The sequence below is a fragment of the Rhinolophus hipposideros genome (assembly GCF_964194185.1).
Source record: "Rhinolophus hipposideros genome assembly, chromosome: 12".
Lineage (NCBI taxonomy): Eukaryota > Metazoa > Chordata > Mammalia > Chiroptera > Rhinolophidae > Rhinolophus > Rhinolophus hipposideros.
The window spans coordinates 62,042,278-62,060,512 of NC_138058.1; the positions used below are offsets into that span (position 1 = coordinate 62,042,278).

General features: G+C 33.8%; 1 protein-coding gene across 1 annotated transcript in view; it reads left to right on the plus strand.

Annotated features, from left to right (window-relative positions):
• Positions 1–18,235, plus strand: part of ATAD2B (ATPase family AAA domain containing 2B) — a 112,841-nt gene that overhangs the window by 67,497 nt on the left and 27,109 nt on the right. The window contains exons 18-21 of the mRNA XM_081068856.1: positions 8,369–8,441; positions 8,915–9,100; positions 14,381–14,516; positions 16,511–16,707. Coding sequence (XP_080924982.1) covers positions 8,369–8,441; positions 8,915–9,100; positions 14,381–14,516; positions 16,511–16,707 — 592 coding nt within the window. The remainder of the gene's footprint in view (positions 1–8,368; positions 8,442–8,914; positions 9,101–14,380; positions 14,517–16,510; positions 16,708–18,235) is intronic.

Genomic DNA, 18,235 nt, shown 5'->3' on the forward strand with positions numbered 1-18,235 from the left:
GTGATAGCAATTAAAAAATTATATATATCTGTATCTGTAAAGTGTGTTTGATATTATATTAGAAGTGTAATGGAAGAAATAGCAACTAAAGTTCACCTATGGATTAACAGTTAATTTGCAGGGCCTAACAGAAGAAATCTAAAAATTCAGTTGAGGACAGTTTGAATAAATGAAAGACACACGTTATTTTTAATTACAATACTACAGTTAAAAGTGCGACTCAACTCAAATTGTATAGGTTTTAAAAAAGTCTCCGCTACTTTGCTTATTGGTTGTGGCCTTGGACAAATTGCTTAAACTCCTTGAGCCTTAATTTTCTCATCCATGAAATGAAAATAATGATACGATATAAGTTGTGATTTTTTTTTTTGGTTTGTTTTTGGTTTGATTATTAAAACAAGCTCCTTCAGTAAGCTTGGCATACAGCTCCCAGCAGATGTTAGCTATCATCATATTTACCACTGCTGCTGCAGCTCCTTTCACAGCTAATGGCTGGTAAGCCTCAAAATTGGAAAGCTGTGAGTTCTTTTCTAATATAATGTATAAATTAAGTGTAATCTCAATTATACTTCCTCCAAAATTTAAGAGGAGAAATTAAAAAAAGGACTTTGTGTTTCCTTTAGATAATAAATATGAGCATGGCAAGGAGAATTCTAGAGGAAAAAGCATAATGAGGGAGCCCTGCTAGATTTTTAAAGATGTAATAGAACTAGAGTAATAAAGAATTTGTACCTGTGCAGGGATAGACAGACAAAGTAATAGAACAAGAGAGAATTCACATTTAGGCCTGAATAGAGAGGAGAATTTAGTATCATGATGATGATTATATGATGATGACATTTGATATAAGTAGATAGAATAGATGTACTGTTTAATAAATGGTCTTGGAAAACTGGCTGGCTTTATGAGGGGGAAAAGAAAAAACAAAAAAACCCGGATTTCCCACATTTTTATGTAGCCCCACAATAAATTCTAGATTATAAATGAAACTATAAAAGTATTAGAAGAATTCACAAGATCAATATATTTCTTATATTAGGTATGATAAAATAATTTCTAAGCAATAAACAGAATCTGGAAAGTTAGGAACAAATTTGACTTTATACAATTTTTAAATTATACATTCTTTAAATAAAATTAATAGACATAACCTGGTAAAAGGTATATTTGTAACACACATGTCAAGGAAAAGTTTCGTAAATATCCGAAAATATGGTAAAATCAATAAGAAGAAACAATAACAACCTAATATAAAATTAGCAAAATATGGCAAAATAGGAACATGCCATTTACAGGGAGAAATAAATTAGAAAAATCAACCAATAAAAATTTGAAAAGAATCTTAGCCTTATAACTGAAAAAATATGCAAATTAAAGTAACATGATACCATTTAAAAATAACTATTAGCAGAGGACTTGAGGAGACATTTTTCTAAAAAGGACATACAGAAGGCAAGAAGACATATGAAGAAATGCTCAACCTCACTAACCATCAGAGAAATGCAAATAAAAACCACAATGAGATACCACCTCACCCCAGTCAAAATGGCTATCATCAATAAATCAACAAACAACAAATGCTGGCGTGGATGTGGAGAAAAGGGAACGCTAGTGCACTGTTGGTGGGATTGCAGATTAGTGCAGCCTCTATGGAAAACAGTATGGAGGTATCTCAGGAATCTGAAAATGGAACTACCCTATGATCCAGTAATTCCACTCCTAGGCATCTACCCGGAGAAATCCAGAACTCCAATTCAAAAATCTGTATGCACTCCTATGTTTATTGCAGCACTTTACACAATAGACAAGATATGGAAACAACCGAAATGCCCATCGGTAGATGACTGGATTAAGAAGCTGTGGTACATTTATACAATGGAGTATTACGCAGCCATAAAGAAGAAAGAAATCTTATCATTTGCAGCAACATGGATGGATCTAGAGAACATTATGTTAAGTGAAATAAGTCAGAAAGAGAAAGACAAGTACCATATGATCTCACTTATATGCGGAATCTAAAGAAAAGAATAAGTGAATGAACTAATCAGAAACAGTTTTGGGGACAAAAAAGAAAAAACCGAGAGTTGTTAGATGGGCGGGGGGGGGGGGGGGGGGATAAGGGGAAAGGTGAAGGGATTAGGAAGCAGCTGGTAACCACAAGATGGCCTCAGGGTTTTTGAAAATTAATTTGGGGAACGTATTCAATAATGTTGTAAAGATTTTGTTGGGTATCCGATGGACATGCGTCCTATTTGGGAGACCACCTCAGGGATACTGTGGATACCTGATCATGGCATTGTACATCAGAAGCTAAACATTAATGAATGCCAACTATAATTTTATATATATAATGTGATGGCTTGGTGCGAGGTCGGAGGGATAGTGGATGGGGATAGGGGGGTTCACAGTGTGAGGGATATAAATGATGAACGTCTAAGTATTACCTTGTCTTGTACACCTGAAACTAATAAATTAAAATTAAAAAAATAAAAAATAAAAAAATGAAAACAACTATTAGGTTTGTAAAAATAAAAAGATTGATGATGGCTAGCATTGGAGATGTGGGACACTCATACCCAGTGGAAATGTCAATGTAATGATTTTGGAGTGTAGTTTGGCACTGTCCTTTAAAATTTGTAGTACATAAACGTTTTGACCCAGGAATTTTACATGAAGGAATTTTCTTTAAAGATGTATCAGCTATAAGTATTCACTTGCTGAGGATGCAAGCATATTTATCACAGCATTGTGTAAAATTGCCAAACAAAATGAGACAAAAAGAAACAAACTAAATGTCCTTTGATGGTGGACTGGCTAAAATAAATTATGGTATGTCCATAATTTACAAAGGAATACTGTGAAGTCATTAACAAGAATGAGGTAGACTTACATAGGCTGATAGGGAAAGATTATGGAGAGCTTAGTGAAAAAAGCAAAATTGTAAACCAGTCTAAGTATGATCTTTTTTGTATTAAAAAAACTCTTAAAATATATGTATATATATTCGTGTGTATATGTAAGTGGAAATTGTATCCAAGAATACCCCCCAAAACTGTTAACAAATCATTGCTTTGGGGAAAGGAATTTGGAGGACTGGGGAATGGATAAACTTTGTCATTTTTGTTTACTCTCTGCTATACTGTTTGGAATATTTTTTCTTTTTACATGTGTATTTGACAGTAACAAACAAAGATAAAATCATTGAAAGAGAAACATTTTTAAAGTGAAAGGGTATTCTGTCTATCATTGTTCCTTATGGCTACTATGTGTATATATTCACAAACACATACTAACTTAATGTTAGGTAAGGAAATACTTAGAAAGCATTGTAGTAAACTGTATGTTCACGTCACTGGGATCCTAGATTTTTATTTCCTGAATTCTACTTGGCATCTTTGGGTTAAATTTGAATTCTAACTGTATACTGTTTGGTTTCTTTCACATATTGTGCCTTTCACTACCTTTTTTGTCATGTTGCTGGAGAGGATGGAGAGATGTGTCACTTGGTAGTGGAAAATTACAAAAACCCATCATTTATTGTTTTGGTTATATTACACTGCATCTAGTACATCAAAATATCTCATTTTCTCTGCTTTCACCTGTAAGCTTCTGGCTTAGAAGTGGAGCTTATTCCTCGATGTCCATTCTGCTGGGAAACTGAGTCAGAATTTTGTAGTCATGGTAGTCAAAGCTCATACTTCCTCTGAACACTGGCCAGAGGCGAGGTAAACTGTTCGGGTTAATCTCTGATTATTTGTATCTTAGTGCATATTTAGAATGATTTTAAGTGCATAAACATAATACTGTCTCCTAAAAAAATTATTCAAAAAGAGGCTATTATATAATAAAACAGGAATTTTTCCCTCAGTTTGTAGAGATTGGCAAGCCTGGGTAGAAGTCGGTATAAAAGTCCCAGGGAAGAAAGTGCATGAGTCAGGTGCTGAGATGCTGAAACATGAAAAACCCTTCTGTATCTTTCTGTTCTATATTTCCTTTCTTCTCTTCCTTTAACTTCTCTTGGGAGCTAGTCCTCTTGTAGGCAGGATTATCTCTAAATAGATGTAGAACTTAATGGTTGGGTCTGTGGCAAATTATTCTTCTGTGCTCTTTGCCCCAGCCTCTAAGATATGTAATATAAATTGAAAATGCTTGTTAACTACCTAACATAACATGAAAGGCAATCTGAAAGGGAAGAAGTCTTAAATAACCTTTAGAGGGCTGTATTTATATGTATGATAAGATGGAAAGGAGAAAGAGCCCTACTTGATATTTCTTTATACTGTGGGAATCATGTTTAATTCTTTGTTCTTTAAAACATATCCACACACAGGCATGATATGATAAAACTTCCTTGTCTTCTGACTCAGCTAGTATTAATATTATTAATTGGGTGAAAAATGGTAGAGGAGTTAGTGTCTGCTGTAGGGTTTTCTCATTGTTTCTTAGGATTTAGAGAGCATAAGACTCTTCTGGGGGTGCGTATTAAAATTTCTGATTCTCTGGCTCCACACCCAGAGATTCCAATTCATTAAATTTTGGGTGAGCCTCAGGAATCTGCACTTTAAATATCCCAGGTGTTACTAGTGTGGATCTTCAGTAGATCCCACTTTGAGATACAGTGCTTTAGCCGATCACCAGACACTAGTTACACATTTCTTACTGAAACAATTGCCACAGTTCATGATGTGACTGTGTGTGTGTGCGTGTGTGTGTGTGTACATATCACTGAGCATCTCATAGTCTTCCAAAGGCTCTGGAAAGACAATGGAAAATCCTGGTGTAGGCTGGAAGATTTGTGATTGTGCCATTAAGTTCCCAAGTGATTACTGAGTCCTACAAACAGGCAGGAGATGGTAATATCTGTAGTGAAAGACTCATCTGTATTAACACTTAAAAAAACAGTAACGACTATGATTCCCTTTTCTGAAATTTTCAAATGTATTTTTTTTTGCCTTTTGTATTATTTCTACTGTTAATTTAGGAAAAAAGCAATTGATAAGTGTGTTATAGTTTATCTTTTTTATTAATATAGAAGTATGATTGAATTGATACATTTCTGTATGGTCTGTCAAAAGCTTTGGAGTTTGGATACTTCACAGTGTAATGAATAATTTTAAATGGTCAATAATAAGGGGTATTTTTGGTGAAAAATTTAGTATTTTTCTTTCTCCAGAAAGAAATTGTATCTGGACATTCTCAGCGGAAATCCTTTTTGACTGAGTAGCATTAAGGAATTAATATACTTACCTATGTGTTTATTTTGGACACTCTTGTGTTTGTGCATAAAGGTTTCTGGATTTCTCCATAGCAGTCTGTGTGTACTTTGGATACTCTTGTGTTTGTGCACGTGGGTTTCTGTGTTTTACCATAGCAACATCTTTTTTTTTTTTTTTTTTGAGTAGTAAACAAGTTAAATTATCCTGGTCCAGAATGTACCACATTTATGGAAATTCTTCCAAATTTTTAGGCATTGAAAATATCAGAAAAGAATTTGAGTGATTTAATTTTCATAAAATGTTTATTTGTATTACATCCATCATTCAGAAACTCTAGTATACTTGTGTTTCATAACAGGCTAATTTTGTATGCTTGTAAAAAAATTGGGCACTTTATTTCTTGAATGCTGAATCTTCATATCACAGATAATGACTTCTTTTCACAGAGATGCTCAATAAATCTTGGGTAAATAAAATATGTATGGAGTAAAATGATATATATAGAATCAAGTTTTCAGTAATATAGATATTTATTTTAATATTTTGTGATAGCCTGGAGGAAGGAATTAAATAAACTTAATAGTGCTTTTAAATTTTAATGAAAATTGAGAATATTTCCCCCCCCCCCCCAAGATTTTTCTTTTACCTGTGTTTTATAAATTTATCACATTCATAATACTGTAACTTGACCAAGACAAATTCTGGGAATTTACTGATGACAAAAAGTTGTCTTCCTCTTTCTTATATAGCCCCTTTTAGGAAATTGAAGGCTGTACGGGAGCTTTCTGCTTCATTCACATTTGTATCTAAAATTATTCTACTTTTCAGGTTCTGAAGAAAATGGCTTGTTATGGCTATATATTCTTAATTTTAAAAAGACAGTAGTACATTTTTATGCACTGCACACTTTAATTTGGCAGGTAAAGTACTGACTTGACAGTTTAGCTTTTGAGAGAGGATAAGGACCGTTGTCAACATATGTACAGTTTATATTACTAGTCCATCCTAGTGGACATTTCTAACTTCAGTGGCCTGATTTTTGCCTCTCGCATCTTTAATATTCAGAGGAAGTAGTGATTTTTTTTTTTAAATGAAGAAACTTAAAAAAATGTTTTATAAGGGACCATGATATCTGGGGCGAGAAGAGGTCAGAAGGAAATAGAGTATATTGTTTAAATAACCAAAATGAACAGTTCACATACACTGGTGTTTGTTCATTTTATTTGTGCAAGAGTGCTGGTCATGTCAGAGGTATTTTTGAAACGGTTGGTTCAGTAATTTGGCCTACTGTCTTTTTTTCTCTATAACAGTTTTTCTGTTTTCTACTACACCTTGCACATCCACCAATCCAAGACACCCTGTAGGTGAGTATTTTTCTAGTTATCAAATGGCATCACTTGTTCCTAAGACAGTTGCCGCTTCACTAAAACCAGGCTTTATTTTTCTACTCTGAATTATCTGGTTAATTGATTTCACATAGTGTATCTCATTCCACAACTTTAAAAGTTACCAGCAAACTGCTGAGGAGCTGGTTTTACATTACAGAAAAATCACAATAGGATTAAGCTTTTTTTCTGAAGTTTTAAATGCTATTCTCAATATCTGTACTTTTTGAATTTTCATTACAAAAACTGGAGAATTAGTACAGGTTGACTGTATATTTAAAGAAAATACGAAAGTTTATTTTAATATTCTGAGATACCATGTAGTAAGGAATTGAAAGGAAAAAGTGTTTTAGTAGTGCTTTTAAATTTTTCTAGAAATTAAGAATGTCTTTCCTCTAAAGGCTCAGGAGAAGAAACTTGAAAAAACCCTCAACTCTGTCAGAGTCGTTGATGCTTATATACCCAATTCAGCTTTGCAAATAAGTTTAAAACATCTGCAGTACAGTATTATTTAACTTCTGGCTCTGTAAAGTTTTTGTTATCACTTAACCCTCTGTTGCTTTGCCCATACTCTGATACTTGTTAGTAGCTAGATGTTCTCAGCACATTGGCTTAGAACAGTACTAGAATGAAAGGCACAATTTCATTTTTTACAAAGGCATGGGTTTCTCATCTCTCCCTGTGCACGTGGTAACTTGCATGACTGAATTAGATGGTTAGTTTTGTGAGGTTTCGCAATAAGCTATATACAGCTTGTTAGTTTTTTTTGTATAATCACCTTTCTCTCCCTGCTGACTCACCCTAGTTTTACCAGCACAGAGTGGGAGTTGGAAAGCGACAAAAGGTGTCAGTCACTGTCTTCCACATACCATGCCTGATTTGAGTGGCATGTAATAGTTTTTTTTAATTTTTGGAATCAAATACCTCACTTGCCTTTGTCCTGCTGTGTGGTTCCTCCCTTTTGCCGATATTTATGCTTGTTTTTCTCTTATGAATCTCCTACAAGAACTTTGGAAAACAATAATCCTTGGATTTTTCAAGATCCAGGATAAGAGGGTGCATGTTTGCAGAAAAGGTCAAAATTTGAGAGTCCTGAAGGAGTTGTACGTACAACTGTTCTGGATTGGTGGATATGCAAATATTAAAGGAAGGGAAGGAGCAAATATTACTTTTGATGTGAGTGATCATAACATCTACATTTCCAATTTGGGGGAAACATTTATTTGAGCATCTTTCATCTGGTTTATTATTAAATTGGCAGTATATTTTATTTTATACAGGGTATTTAAAAAATTCAGGCAACTGGTAGGCTTACTCAATTAAAGAAAAATAATCCTTTTCATTCTTAGGACTGTTTCTGATAATCCTAATCATTTAAAATATTAGCTTCTTATTTCTGTATCTTGCACATTACACAAGTTAATTGAAACATGTTTAAAATAAGGGAAAACAGAGAATTTTTAGAATTCTCAAATTGACAGAAGATAGAGTTTTACACTTATTCCTATAATTATTAAAAACCTTGAAGAGATGTCATTAACCTGCGAGAATTTGTTGATGGGCTATTGAGCTGTTGTTGACGTACATGAAAAGGGCAGGAGTCCTGCTTGGCAGCTTACTAATAGCCCACCTGTTCCTTATTGGTAAGTGTTGGCAGAGTGCTACTGAAGCTATGCTTAGGACTCTAACACCTGAGGGAACTTTATTTTGTATTTTCTGACAGTGGGAGTATCTCAGAACTTTTTGTTAATATTTATTGCTCTTTAGAGATGTAAGAGTATTTTGTGACAATTTTGAATTGAAGACTGAATTGATGGTAGGTAAAGAAGTAGTTCAGCAGGTAGTTCATTAATTTTAAGTCTAGGGTGGTACATTTTGTGTAAAGTGTTTATTCACCCCATGTTTAGTGACTTTAGGCAATGTGCACAAACGTGAACTATGTCTTTTCTTTATGCTTACTGATACCACTGTCATAGCTGACATAGAGATGCATGATTACCTCTTCATTTGCAGCATATTGTATAGTGGTGTTTTGCTTTACCTTTACATGATAAATAAGTGGAGCAATGTGTACTACTAATACATACTGAGTAGGAATAGGAAACCGGCATAATACTTCTTTGTTTAGGTGGGGCAAGAGTAGATAGACGCTGTACTATGAAGGCTTGTGCATCATGTCTTGCACAACCTAAATATTTGGGCTGAAAGTAATTACAGTAACAGGCCTGACACATTTCATGTATTTGGACTTACTGGGTAGTCTTTAGAATAATATCAGTTTGAATTTTTAATTCCAGTTCTTTCCTTAATTAGATTTTTCGTGAAGCTCGAAGAACAGTACCTAGTATTGTTTACATGCCTCACATTGGTGATTGGTGGGAAGCTGTCAGTGAAACTGTGAGAGCAACTTTTCTGACTTTGCTACAAGATATACCATCATTTTCACCTATATTTTTGTTGTCTACCTCTGAAACCATGTACAGTGAACTGCCTGAAGAGGTAAGAACTGGTTAAATATTTTATCTTTATTATATTGTTTTAAAATAGTTGACCTTGTAAATTTGACACATTTTAATTACTTTAAAATCAGTACTGTTAAGATTCATGCCTTGGTTTGTACCACTTATTAGCTGTGTTACTTAAGCAAGTTGGTTAATGTTTTATGTTTCAGTTTCTTTTTTGGTATAATAGTGATATATTCGTCAACGTTGTGAAGCTTGAGATAATTCATGCTTAGACCAGAACCCAATACGTGTGTGTGTGTGTGTGTGTGTGTGTGTGTGTGTGTATGACATATATATGGCACCTACTAAGAAGATCTTAGCTGTGTCATTGTCAATCCCATTATAATTATCCTTCTCATTCTTATCATCTGTTAGGTTATTTGGTAGGATTTGACCTTTCAACTCTTTCATCAGTAGCATCATGTTAAGTTGACTATTATTACTACTGTGTATATTTTTCCAAGCTGATATTTAGCTTTTGAATTCAAATTCAATTAATATTTAATATATTAAAATCAAAGGTAAAATCAGTTGGTTTTAGAAAACATTAGTAGATCAACTCACGTATATAAAATTGATTTTTAAAAAATTGTTTTAATACCCTGAGTTTACCAGGCTTGAGATTATCTCCTTTAGAAATGCTTAGAAATGTTTTGCCCAGGTGACACAGTTCATATAAGAGATTTGTATGTTTTAAGTGCTGTAATATAAATATTGATTATGTAGAATTTTATGATTAAGATACTTGTTTACTGAGTTGTTTTGTTTCAGTGCTTGTTAGCTATCTTGCTAAAGTGGATTTGTACAACTTACTGCTTTTTTAAGAAAAATATAGTAAATGTAGAATAATACATTTTTGGTTATTCAGAATGAGATATTATTTAAAGACCATTAATCAAAATGGTTTTTATCATAGGGGGTAATGGTAGTTTAGTAGCATGTTGTATGTAGTAAGAGTAAAAAAAAAACACAAGATACTGACATACTAGTCTTTTGACCTTGGATAAATACAGAGGGTGCCAAAAAAATGTATAAACATTTTTAAGAAAGGAAAAAACTATTAAAATCGTAATACTCAATATACTATACCAATAATAGAAGATGAATAGAAATCATGTGTATATGTTTTTTGGCACCCCTGGTGTTTGAACCTGAAAAGCCTCAGTTTCATTATCTATGAAATGTGGATAACAGGCTTCAAATATATGAGACAATTTATTTTGGAAACCACAGAGCTATAAAATATTAGTATTGTAAAGTAGGAATGTACTTGAAATTGGTTTAGAAGAATGGACTGAACCTAGACATAACCTAGGAACCACTTTTTAAAATTAGATCCTCACTGTCAATTAATTTTATCATTTTATAAAGATAAAGAAAATTTGGAATAATTAAGGGTTCTAGTTAGGAATATATAATTACTTGAAGTTTCCCTTATATTGTTTGAAAAATTTGTAAATAAAAGTCTTATGAACCCATCTTCTTGACACAGCAATTTTAATTTTGCTTATTTCTGTTTATTCACATATGTGATTTTATTGTTGGTTTAGTTTTTTAAAGCTCACATTACATTGTACACATTTTTTAAAATAATTGTACACATTTTCAATGTTGTATTGTCATAGTTTTTCATTCGCTTATCAATACCTTTGATTAGTAGCTAAAATATTGGAAGTTTTTTACCGTGTTTCTCTGAAAATAAGACCTAGCCGGACCATCAGCTCTAATGTGTCTTTTGGAGCAAAAACTAATATAAGACCTGGTCTTATTTTACTATAAGACTGGGTATGGTATGATATGATATGATATGGTATATAAAGTACAATACTGGGTCTTATTTTACTATAAGACTGGATATAGTATAACATAATATAATACCGGGTCTTATTAATTTTTGCTCCAAAAGATGCATTAGAGCTGATGGTCCGGCTAGGTCTTATTTTCGAGGAAACACGGTAGCATTGAGTCCTGAAATTTTAACTCCCCCCACCCTTTGTCTTCTGTATACTTTGCCTTTATTAACCAAGTAGCTATCATTTGTATTCACATTTGTGGGGTGAAGATTATGAGAATTCTTTCAGACTACTGATGACATATAACATGTTTTATATTAATTGTTCATAGGAAATCCTCCTCTGCTCCCAAGCTTTTCATTTTAATTTCAGCCATTAGAATGCTTGCTTTGTTTGGGTCACAAACTGAGATAATAGTGAATAATACTTAGCACATACTGAGAAATATTTGGTGATGAAAAGCATAGCGTTGTAGACCAAATAACCATAGGTTAGCAAGTGCCTGACCTCTGAAGGAAATGAAGTAGACAGTGGGTAGTAAAAAACCTAACTGATTTTAAAAGAAAGAAATGGCTAGTTACTATGGTGTATTTAAGAAAATACAATAGGTAAGTTAAAATAATAGGAAGATACAGATTTTAGCCTATTAAATAGGCACATATAGAAAACAGTTAAATAAACTCTGTCCACAGCAGTCCATAATAATAGATTTAAATACTGTGTGTACGTACATTTTAACTTGGCAATACCATTTATAGGTAATTACTCATATCCAAAGAGTTTTTCATGGGCAAACAAAAAGATAAAGCACAGACAACACAAGAAATGCAGTAGTTTTTGTCATAGCCTTTCTTCATAGATTGGAAACTTGTATAAATGTCCTGTAGTAGGGGATTGGTTAAACTATAGTAGATTCCTTCCATGAAACACAATGAGACCATTAAAAATATTGATATGGAAAATACTTACTATAAAAAGATGTTTGTATTATATTGTTAAAAAATACAGGTAATAAATATGTATGGTGTTATTCCAGTTTATATAGAAATAACTATATATTAGTTATATATATATATAATAAGACTGTGTGTATATGTGCATGTGTATATATAAAATTATTAACAGAAATGCTAATAGTAATTATCTCTGGATATTAAGATTATAGCAATTTTCATTTCCTTACCTGTATTTTCTAAATCTTTTTTGAGGGAACTTTTTGGAGGTGATGGATATGTTCTAAAACAAACCTGTGATGCTCACACAACTGAATTAATTTACTGAAAATCACTGAGCCTAGAAAAGGTTTAATGACAGATATTAGAAGGTTTGCCTAAGTATATCTGGGAGAGTCAGAGAAAGCATTACCCAGAAAGCATTGGCTTGAGTGGAGAGTTAAAAACCGGTTTAGGAAAGAGTGAATAGCATATGTAAAGACCAGTGTGAACCAATGTGAAAGAGAGCGTGATTTTTTTCAGGAAATTATATATACAAGGCATGTCTCTTAAAGCATGAAGTTTGAGGCTGGGAATATAACTTAGTAAATTGAAAGAAAAATAATTCAGCCTGCTTATAAAATGGTGGATTTCAAGCTTTTTTATAATAACTTGGTAGGAATATCAGGGGATTATTGTAGACTTGCTCTTGGACTGCTTCTAGTCACAAAGTGTAACACAATATTGAAAAATGTTCCGAAGGAAGAATATTTAAAACAAATTAAATGTTTTGCTACCTTTGAACAAAATCCTTCTGGATGGTACTTCTGGATGGTACTGTGTTCTGTTTCTTTTTTCAAGACCCAGTTTAATATTAGCTATTTCTGCTATCTCTTGTCAAGTGCCTCGTCAGTGTTGCAGGGTCTCCTCTATGTTTCTGTACTCTGTGGTATCATAGTGCTTTCTTATGAGACTCTGAAGATCCTTGATGGCAGGAAGTAAGCATATTTTCTTCAAGTTTATAACTGCAGTGTCTGCCATTACATTTGGCATATAGTGGGTACTTAGTGGTAAATTTGCATGCCAGAACTTTTGAAGAGGGCCAGCAAAGCATAGACCAAAGGGTTGGAGGCAATTGTACCTGAAGGTAGTCTACAGAAAAATCTTGGGAGGACACAGGATGAAATTTTATAAACTCTTAAAGGATTTGGCTTTGGATTGGGGTAAATAATTTTCCATCCAAATTTTGAACTCCATTGTTTACTTTCATAGATTATTTCTTCTCTGTCTTAGAATTTTAGAGTTGGGAAAGGCCTTGAGAGATTATATAATCTAGTCTTCTCTGTTTATTCACTTTGTGACCTTAAGCTGCTTACTTAAACCTTTCTAAGCCCAAGATTCCTCATCTGTAAAATGAGGGATGCCTGCGTACCTCATTGTTATGAAGATTGATTGAAATAATATTTATGAAATTCTTAGTCTTCAATTCAGTAAGTGGTTAGACATAACAAATTGAATGGATCATTCAAAGTTTACCACAAATATATGGCTACATTTGGGCTAAAATCTGACGTCTTGAGTTTTAATCCAGTATTTCCACACTGTCATCGTTGATACTTCTTTCCTACTACTCTTAACTTTTTTCAATTGCAGTTTCCAATTTGATGTGGGTTAGGGAACAAAACCACAAGCCGTACTCATTCGGTACATGCTTAGTATGCGTGACTTATGTGCCAGGCACTGTGGTAGGTATAGGAAAACAGATGAATAAGAAATGGTCTGTGTTCTTCAGGGAGTTTGGTGTCTACCAAGTGGAAAGCAAACCTTCTAGAAAAACATATAAAATAAATAAAGTGTGTAGACAAATGTGGATGATGTAAAGAGGATTTAAGCAGCATACCTTTCAAGGGGGACATCTGGGGTCAAAGTCTTTATAGAGCAGGTGAACAAAGGAAAGGTGTAGGTAATCACCAGTTGAAAGGAACTGAGGGATACAAGAATGACTGGCTTAATTTTGTATAGAGGGTGGTGTCATTGTGGAGCATTCTGTAAAGAGACCGAAGGTATATAGTTTATCTGCAGTAAAACCAGGATTCTGTGGAATAGACTTGGTATGGAAAGAGCCCAGAAAGGGAAGTCAGAGGAGGGAAAGTACACATAACCAGCGTCAGAGAAGGCAGTGTTGTCGGCATCTTTCCAGCTCTCTGTTGTAGATCCTAGGTAATTGCTGTTCAGCTCCTATGCAAAAGCTCTTTGAGATTGTTGCCATCTGACTACTACTATCTTTTTTGCTATTATCTGCTGACTCTCCCAGATACAGTATAATTTATTAATGAGTTGGGCAGCTTCATCATTCCTCCATTCTTGTTTAGTCCCTGATGTTGAACCTCTCAACAGCATAGCTTAGGACTGGGTTAACCCCAACCCTACATGAATGATGCGTGAAGATTAAAAATGGTATTGGAAATTGAAGAAATTGTGATTTGGTATAGTAAATAAGCGTTTAATTATATATTTAATTTCTTTGTGTGTGTGTATGTGTGTGTGTAGGTTAAATGTATCTTTAGAATACAGTATGAAGAGGTCTTATACATTCAAAGGCCTATTGAAGAAGACAGAAGGAAATTTTTCCAAGAATTGATTCTCAATCAGGCATCAATGGCTCCACCGAGAAGGAAACACACTGGTAAAGTTCCTAAAGCCTTTAGGAAAATGGGGGTAGGGGTGCAATTAAGAAATGCCCTTTCTTGGAGTCAGTTTTTTTTTTTTTTTTAACTGTTTCTTTGTGGAAGTAAAGTCAGTTTTTCAGGTTCTGTTTATCTTTAGATGGACACATATAGAAGTGTCCATTGTGTTCACTTGACTTGAGGACATTGGGAAGTACAGCTTCATTGTTAAGCTTTACTAATAGGTGACTCTTAATGAAGTCTTCTCCTTAATCACTTCAATCCAGATGCTCTTGGTAGATTTCACATTTTGAGACTCAAAAAGTCGAAAAAAGTTTTTGGTTCTGCTCTGTTTTAGTCACTGTAAGTACCGAGGACGTGAACTAGCAGGCTGTGAACACCAGGTGTTGTGCTGATTACTTTGTGGGCCAGCATAGGTTTGATAAGCCAAGAGGTGATTAGAACCTTTTCCTTTTCTGTTTTTTTTTTACTTATTAATTTTTCAAATATTTATTGAGCACCTATTATGTTAGATAGCTTATGCTAGGCACTTGGAAATCTGTCATGGCTTTAAGTGTTAGAGTTTTCTTGGATTTGGGCTCATAGCATTAAGAGGGGCCTCAAAATTTGTCAGATTTCAGTCCCAAATTAAGTAAGGACTGCATTCTAAGTCATTCAAAAGAGAGTTTCTTTTCCAAATCTCAAAGAAAAAAATCTCAAAGATGAGATTCCCTTGCTTAATCTTTCAACGTCTTCTAGAAAATTGCAATCCTGTTTGCTAAAAAATTTGAAGCTTCTTTCCCCTTGTTCTTTTATGTTTCTGTGGCTGTTCTTATAGGGTATTAAATACATTTCCCATCCCTGCCAAGTCTTTGTTTTTCCATATTTGTTCTAGCTCTTTGTTTTTCTTCGTTATATTATCTAACACATTAATAATTTTATGGCCCTTTAGTGTCTCCTTTCCACATTTTCTCCAGTGTTGTAAGAATGAACACCTATCATATGGCTATAGTTCTTGGTTTTTTCTCCCCCAGAAACCTTGGGAAGTTCAATATAGAATTTATACCTTCTGATTATTGGTGTTACTGCCTCATTTTAATCTCAATAACAGTATTTAAAATATTTCATTATGAAAATGATTCATTTTAATAAGGTATGTTGCATGCTCCTAGATATGTTTTAGTCCTATAGAACTGAATTTTCTGTTAAAGATTAACATAATTCTTTTTCTGTTTGAGTTGCTTCTGTTGACTTTCATTTTCCATCTTAGGGTCTATTTGAAAGCAGCGAGAATCCTTAGCAATTTAATCGCGAGCTTCAGTGTGATACAAGATAAACCTTTTAAAGAATTAGAGAACTATGGTTTAAAAAGTTAAACCTTTTGAATTTTGTTTTGTTTTTTGGATAGATAGTAAATACTATAGATTTTACATATAACACTTCAGATTTGGTTTTCCATCTTCTCTGTGTCTGGGATTTTTTTTATTTTCTACTTTTTTTTTTTTTGCTCCCATCAGGTACCACTTACTATCTCCCACTGTGTTGTACTAAAGAGTATGAGAGTAGGAGACTTGTCTAAAATCAGAATTCTTTGGGGAACAGGAAAGATCAAAGAATTGTTAATTGCCCATTTCACTTTCATGCATATAAGGCAACCCCATTTTGAGAAGCAGTTTTTAAACAAGGTGACTTATGTTCGTATATAGTACTTGACCTGAAGATATTTATGTTGATTTGAAATATTTTTCATAAGTTGTATGTATTAACATTTTAAAATCAAATTAGTTAAAATCTTATCATTTGTCCTTTCAACGAGCTCTGTTGTGAGTTACTTTATAAAGTAGAGTTATTCCCTAACATACTTTTGGTTTCCATTCAAATTTTTACTTGCTGGATTTGCATGGTTCACATACATTTGGAATTTTCCTTTTCCTAAAAGAACATGCTGAAAGAGAAGTCACTGAGGTCCTGGCCCTGCTATGTTGGAATTAGCATTTTCTTCTATTTTCTTTAGGTCTTTGTGCTATGGAAGTGCTTCCTCTCGCACTGCCTTCTCCACCTCGTCAGTTATCAGAATCAGAAAAAAGCCGGATGGAGGACCAGGAGGAAAATACCTTACGAGAGCTGCGGTTGTTTCTCAGGGATGTGACCAAGAGGCTGGCCACAGATAAGCGCTTTAGCATCTTCAGCAAACCGGTGGATATTGACGAGGTCTTGTCTCAGTAGTGTGCAAACAGTGAAGTTGAACTGGCTAACAGAAAAAATATTGACATCTTTTTTTGGAAGGAAAAAAAAAGCAAAGGCATGGATGAATATTACCCCTAGCCTGTAAAATTTTAATCCATGTGATAATAACCAACGTCATCAGCAAACACCTGGTGACTTTTGGATGAACTCAGTGACCAATTTGTATATATGTCCTCTTAATTGGTATTGATCTTTGTGATCTCTTACTCTTCACTTTAAGAAGAGGAGTAAAGTAAAAGTAACGCGTGAAATGTCCATACGAGCCTATTTTTATTCCAGGATAAATTCTATTCTCAAAAAGTATGTTGGTATTAACCAAACAATACCAGTTAATACTGGCATTTCCCAAATTATGTATACCTTATCGAAAGAGGTGGCTAAGAAACCTGAAATTTGTCTCTCATATTTTGGAAATGCCTGTGAGTAATGTGCTCATTGAAGTTAAGCATATCCTGTGCAGCTAAAATTATTTTTCTCTCCAAAGATTTTTCTCTGCTCCTAGTGGAAAATTTCTCAATTTCTATGTTTATTGTTTTGTGTCCTTGTGGGAGCATGGCTTGTGATGATGAGAGAAGAAATTTTCCATTTGGAATCTACTATAATACTATAGATGAATTTTTTTTAAATTTTTTATCCTGGGATAATATAGTGTGTGGATGAACACAATACCGTCTTTACTGGCCTTGTTCTTATAGTTCAGACTCCATGTTTGAACAGTTTTGGTGTTTTTAGTTTTAATTTTTTCTTCATTTTTTAAAAAATTTGAATTATGAAATGATTCAAAGTTTAATGTTGCGTCTTCGTTGTGAAACCTGTACTTTTTGACCTGAGCAGATTCCTTTGGAACCATTACCTCATCTATGACTGGGAAAATGAGCTAGCATTGTTTTTTCCCCTGGCTAGCCTGAAAATATGTTTACCCCTGTTTTTGGAATAAAGGGACTATCTATAGTTTCATTTGTATAATTATCCACAGTACATAGTTTTATCCATTTGACCCTTTCAACAATCTCGCAAGGTCATTATCATTATTCTTATGTTGCCCTTAAGGAAAGGGACTCTTTGGCAAGTGACATAACCAAGGCTCAAAAGTTTTTTAAAATTCAAAGTTTGCATTCTTTACATTACATCACAGCTGCCTTATACCTTTTTCCACTGGAATTCCAGGCAGGACTTGCCTAATTTGCTTTTGCAATTAATACATACTGTTGTTTATTGTGGAGCAATATTTTTTCCTCCGAGTGTTTTCAGATAATCTTAAAACTATCAGCCTATTTTAAAGATTGTTTTAAATGTTTATTTTTATTTCAAATTGGGTTTGGGATTCTGACACTTAATTGATAAGGGCTTGCCCCCAAGTAAGCCTCCCGTGCTGGGTATAAACAATTTTGCCTTTGCCCAGGAAAATTATTTTTCTTTCTAACCAGAAGAGGTCATCAGATTTTAGATACGATCTGTGATAGGGTAAAAGTTTTATAAATGATGGTACAGC